At 49.9% G+C, this 6000-nt stretch overlaps 1 protein-coding gene across 1 annotated transcript in view; it reads right to left on the bottom strand.

Moving 5' to 3' along the window:
* Nucleotides 1-204: 204 nt before the first annotated feature.
* The window catches only part of FBXO43 (F-box protein 43), a 69928-nt gene continuing 64132 nt past the window's right edge, over nt 205-6000 (bottom strand). Inside the window, exon 5 of the mRNA XM_075316241.1 lies at nt 205-456. Within this exon, the coding sequence (XP_075172356.1) occupies nt 211-456 (246 nt within the window). The 3' untranslated portion in view covers nt 205-210. The remainder of the gene's footprint in view (nt 457-6000) is intronic.

Below are 6000 nucleotides of genomic sequence, written 5' to 3'. Positions count from 1 at the left end.
AACATTTCTGGTGTTGTAATACATTTTGCCCTGTTCTGCAGTAATCTTCCCCCAACCACGTAAACTTTATTTAATGCTTACAATAGCCATGTGGATGTGCAAAATAAGCAAACATTGTTTAGACAAGATTTTTTAAAAAAGGGCCTAAAACCGCCCACACAAAATTACAAAAAAAAAAAAAAATAAATAAAAAAAAAATGAATAATAAATTTAGAGCCTTTTCAAATTGCGCTTGCTTTGGGCACTTCCAGGAAGTACATCTTTATGGACACGCTTCCCTGATCCACCACTACATTCCTTAGAGCCATGAAAAGCGCACAAGCAAAGGATGCAGAAGTCAAACCCACAGTCTTTTTTGCTACACTTCCCTCGTTTCTTGAGAGGCTGATACTTTGCAGGGTACTGGCACTGCGGACATGGTTTCAAAGCTTCATCTGTGAATAAGGTTTTGGCAATCTGCAGAGAAAATATTTTGTAAATAAAAAAAAAAAAAATATATCACTCAATAAAATTAGTCATGCATATTCCAAAATTTACTGATACATGTCATCATGCGTATTCTGTGCCTAAATCCATCTCCTAGGTGAACGTATGAGCTTACATGCATTGGAGAGTTTGAGCAGATTTAATTGCGTGGCAGCAATCAGATGTAGAAGAAAGCGGCATATCACTTAATTTAGGCTAGGTTCACATTTCCGTTTATGATCAGTCACAATCCACCGCTCTGATTAACAACGCAATCCGTTTGGCGGATTCCGTTGTTTCCTATATACTTGTATGAACGGCGGATTGCGACTGATGCCCTTGCGTTGCCTCCTCCGCCCGACTGATCAATCGTGGAACGACAGACCGTCGGGCGGCAGGAACACAACATGTAACGTTTTTTAAGCAGCGGAATCCTTTTTATTTCGCTGAGCATGCTCTCTCGGCGGCCGAACGATCAGCTAATTGCCTGGCGGCCCACTTCTGTGAGCGATCAGCTGATCTCCCGGCCGCCGGCTTTTGAGAGCGATCAGTCGCTCTCAAAAGCCGGTGGCCGGGAGATCAGCTGATCGCTCACAGAAGCCGGCCACCGGGCAATCAGCTGATCGCTCTCAAAAGCCGGCTATTGTGAACGATCACTCGTTTTGCAACAGAATCTGCTTCCTCATGACAATGAATTCTAATTCTTGTCATCCATTGTACAACGCATAAGTCACAAGCGTCAAGCAACGCATGTGACTGATGCAAAACAACGGAAATGTGAACCTAGCCTTAGATGTAAAGGCCGAAAATTGTCCCCATGGGAGCAAACCTTTGTGCAATATTTGGTGCACAAATAGCAAGTGCAGAGCAGAAATCGGAGCATACAGTCAGATCTATGTTTTGAATACACGATAGATCTTTAGAGCCTTCAATATGTGATGTAAACACACCATTTGGATAGCTTCAGACAAAAGGATATTTGGAACGGTACATTTTTTGCAGCACATCTCTAGTTCTGCAGGTCAATCATGCTTCTGGATATACTATTTGTTTCACAGAGCATTTACAGAGGTCCCTAAAGTTACAACGGCTCCACGTTACAAGGATCTTTCCCAATCCGTATTGCATGAAAGATCTGACTAACTAGTGTAGCCATTTGAAGGGAAGACATATGTAGATAAGTAGATAACAATGAAGGGTATGTAGAGTCAATCAGTGATCCTCCTCATGGTCAGTGAGCTTCTGGGGTACGGCACTGTACTGTTCTCTAGATACCAGGCAAGGATGGCTTTATTTTAATTTTTAATGTATACTGTTCTATAACATGATCTTGAGAAGACTTCCTTCCCTGAAATTGGACTGTATTTGTTTATCGCAATTTGTCTATGATTGACTTATGATCTTATGTGTCAGTGGTCATCTTGGAACAAGTTAAAGGGGATCGCTAGGAGAAGAAAGAAGGGAATTTTGTTTACTTACCGTAAATTCCTTTTCTTCTAGCTCCAATTGGGAGACCCAGACAATTGGGTGTATAGCTTCTGCCTCTGGAGGCCACACAAAGTATTACACTTAAAAGTGTAAAGCCCCTCCCCTTCTGCCTATACACCCCCCGTGCCTCACGGGCTCCTCAGTTTTGGTGCAAAAGCAAGAAGGAGGAAAAGTTATAAATTGGTTTAAAGTGAATTCAATCCGAAGAAATTTCGGAGAACTGAAACCATTGAACATGAACAACATGTGTACACAAAGAACAACAGCCCGAAGGGAACAGGGGCGGGTGCTGGGTCTCCCAATTGGAGCTAGAAGAAAAGGAATTTACGGTAAGTAAACAAAATTTCCTTCTTCTTTGTCGCTCCATTGGGAGACCCAGACAATTGGGACGTCCAAAAGCAGTCCCTGGGTGGGTAAAGTAAAACCTCGAAATAGAGCCGTAAAACGGCCCCTTCCTACAGGTGGGCAACCGCCGCCTGAAGGACCTGCCTACCTAGGCTGGCATCTGCCGAAGCATAGGTATGCACCTGATAGTGTTTCGTGAAAGTGTGCAGGCTCGACCAGGTAGCTGCCTGACACACCTGCTGAGCCGTAGCCTGGTGCCGCAATTGCCAGGACGCACCCACGGCTCTAGTAGAATGGGCCCTTAGCCCTGAGGGAACCGCAAGCCCAGAAGATCGGTAGGCTTCGAGAATAGGTTCCTTGATCCACCGAGCCAGGGTTGATTTGGAAGCCTGTGACCCTTTACGCTGGCCAGCGACAAGGACAAAGAGTGCATCCGAGCGGCGCAGGGGCGCCGTACGAGAAATGTAGAGTCCGAGTGCTCTCACCATATCTAACAAGTGCAAATCCCTTTCACATTGGTGAACTGGATGAGGACAAAAAGAGGGTAAGGAGATATCCTGATTAAGATGAAAGGGGGATACCACCTTAGGGAGAAATTCCGGAACCGGACGCAGAACCACCTTGTCCTGGTGAAACACCAGGAAAGGGGCTTTGCATGACAGCGCTGCTAGCTCAGACACTCTCCGAAGTGATGTGACTGCTACTAGGAAGGCCACTTTCTGCGAAAGGCGTGAGAGAGGAATATCCCTCATTGGCTCAAAAGGTGGTTTCTGAAGAGCCACCAGCACCCTGTTCAGATCCCAGGGTTCTAACGGCCGCTTGTAAGGAGGGACTATGTGACAAACCCCCTGCAGGAACGTGCGGACCTGTGGAAGTCTTGCTATGCGCTTCTGAAAGAACACAGAGAGCGCTGAGACTTGTCCCTTAAGGGAGCCGAGCGACAAACCTTTTTCTAATCCGGATTGAAGGAAGGAAAGAAAAGTGGGCAAGGCAAAAGGCCAGGGAGAAAAACCCTGATCAGAGCACCAAGATAAGAATATCCTCCACGTCCTGTGGTAGATCTTGGCGGACGTTGGTTTCCTAGCCTGTCTCATAGTGGCAATGACCTCTTGAGATAACCCTGAAGACGCTAGGATCCAGGACTCAATGGCCACACAGTCAGGTTGAGGGCCGCAGAATTCAGATGGAAAAACGGACCTTGAGACAGCAAGTCTGGTCGGTCTGGTAGTGCCCACGGTTGGCCCACCGTGAGATGCCACAGATCCGGGTACCACGACCTCCTCGGCCAGTCTGGAGCGACGAGGATGGCGCGGCGGCAGTCGGACCTGATCTTGCGTAACACTCTGGGCAACAGTGCCAGAGGAGGAAACACATAAGGGAGTTGAAACTGCGACCAATCCTGAACTAAAGCGTCTGCCGCCAGAGCTCTGTGATCTTGAGACCGTGCCATGAATGTCGGGACCTTGTGGTTGTGCCGGGACGGCATTAGGTCGACGTCCGGCATCCCCCAGCGGCAACAGATCTCCTGAAACACGTCCGGGTGAAGGGACCATTCCCCTGCGTCCATGCCCTGGCGACTGAGAAAGTCTGCTTCCCAGTTTTCTACGCCCGGGATGTGAACTGCGGATATGGTGGAGGCTGTGGCTTCCACCCATAGCAGAATCCGCCGGACTTCCTGGAAGGCTTGCCGACTGCGTGTTCCCCCTTGGTGGTTGATGTATGCCACCGCTGTGGAGTTGTCCGACTGAATTCGGATCTGCCTGCCCTCCAGCCACGGCTGGAACGCCTTTAGGGCAAGATACACTGCCCTTATCTCCAGAACATTGATCTGAAGGGAGGACTCTGGCTGAGTCCAAGTACCCTGAGCCCTGTGGTGGAGAAAGACCGCTCCCCACCCTGACAGGCTCGCGTCCGTCGTGACCACAGCCCAGGATGGGGGCAGGAAGGATTTCCCCTTCGACAGAGAAGTGGGAAGAAGCCACCACTGAAGGGAAGCCTTGGCTGCCCGAGACAGGGAGACGTTCCTGTCGAGGGACGTCGACTTCCTGTCCCATTTGCGGAGAATGTCCCAATGAAGTGGACGCAGATGAAACTGCGCAAAAGGAACTGCCTCCATTGCTGCTACCATCTTCCCTAGGAAGTGCATGAGGCGCCGCAAGGGGTGTGACTGGCCTTGAAGGAGAGATTGCACCCCTGTCTGCAGTGAACGCTGTTTGTCCAGCGGAAGTTTCACTATCGCTGAGAGAGTATGAAACTCCATGCCAAGATATGTCAGTGATTGGGCCGGTGTCAGATTTGACTTCGGAAAATTGATGATCCATCCGAAACTCTGGAGAGTCTCTAGAGCAATGCTCAGGCTGTGTTGGCATGCCACTTGAGAGGGTGCCTTGACAAGCAGATCGTCTAAGTAAGGGATCACCGAGTGTCCCTGAGAGTGCAGAACTGCTACTACTGTTGCCATGACCTTGGTGAAGACCCGTGGGGCTGTCGCCAAGCCGAAAGGCAGTGCCACGAACTGAATGTGTTCGTCCCCTTGGGAGCGGTTCCCCCGGCGGTCTTTTTAGGACGTGACTTAGACCGCCATGAATCGGAGTTCCCCTGATCCTTCTGAGGCCTTTTGGACGAGGAGAATTGAGACCTGCCCGCGGACCGAAAGGACCGAAACCTCGATCGTACCTTCCGTGGTTGAGGTCTGTTTGGTTTGGACTGGGGTAAGGATGAATCCTTTCCCTTGGATTGTTTAATGATTTCGTCCAATCGCTCACCAAACAGACGGTCGCCAGAAAATGGCAAACCGGTTAAGAACTTTTTGGAAGCAGAGTCTGCCTTCCATTCACGTAGCCACATGGCCCTGCGGACTGCCACCGAATTGGCGGATGCTACCGCCGTACGGCTCGCAGAGTCCAGGACAGCATTAATGGCGTAGGACGCAAACGCCGACGCCTGAGAGGTTAAGGACACCACTTGCGGAGCAGACGTACGTGTGACTGCATTAATCTGCGCATGACAAGCTGAGATAGCTTGGAGTGCCCATACGGCTGCGAATGCTGGAGCAAAAGACGCGCCAATAGCTTCATAGATGGATTTCAACCAGAGCTCCATCTGTCTGTCAGTGGCATCTTTGAGTGAAGCCCCATCTTCCACTGCAACTATGGATCTAGCCGCCAGTCTGGAGACTGGAGGATCCACCTTGGGACACTGAGCCCAGCCCTTGACAACGTCAGGGGGGAAGGGATAACGTGTATCCTTAAGGCGCTTGGAAAAACGCTTATCTGGACAAGCTCGGCGTTTCTGGACTGCCTCTCTGAAGTCAGAGTGATCCAGAAACGTACTCAATGTACGCTTGGGAAACCTGAAACGGAATTTCTCCTGCTGAGAAGCTGACTCCTCAATTGGAGGAGCTGGTGGAGAAATATCCAACACCTGATTGATGGTCGCTATAAGGTCATTCACTATGGCGTCACCTTCAGGTGTATCTAGGTTGAGAGCGGCATCAGGATCAGAATCCTGATCTGCTACCTCCGCTTCATCATCCAGAGAGTCCTCCTGCTGAGACTCCGAACAGTGTGATGAGGTCGAGGGAATTTCCCAGCGAGCCCGTTTACGCGGCCTGGGACTGCGGTCCGTGTCAGAGACCTCACCCTGGGACCTATGGGTCACTCCAGGAGCACTTTGCTGCTCCAACTGAGGGGGGCCTGGGGT

This window comes from Anomaloglossus baeobatrachus, chromosome 6 (assembly GCF_048569485.1).
Source record: "Anomaloglossus baeobatrachus isolate aAnoBae1 chromosome 6, aAnoBae1.hap1, whole genome shotgun sequence".
NCBI classification, from domain to species: domain Eukaryota; kingdom Metazoa; phylum Chordata; class Amphibia; order Anura; family Aromobatidae; genus Anomaloglossus; species Anomaloglossus baeobatrachus.
The sequence above is the reverse complement of the archived record's forward strand: the minus strand, read 5'-3'. Positions and strand labels throughout refer to the sequence as shown.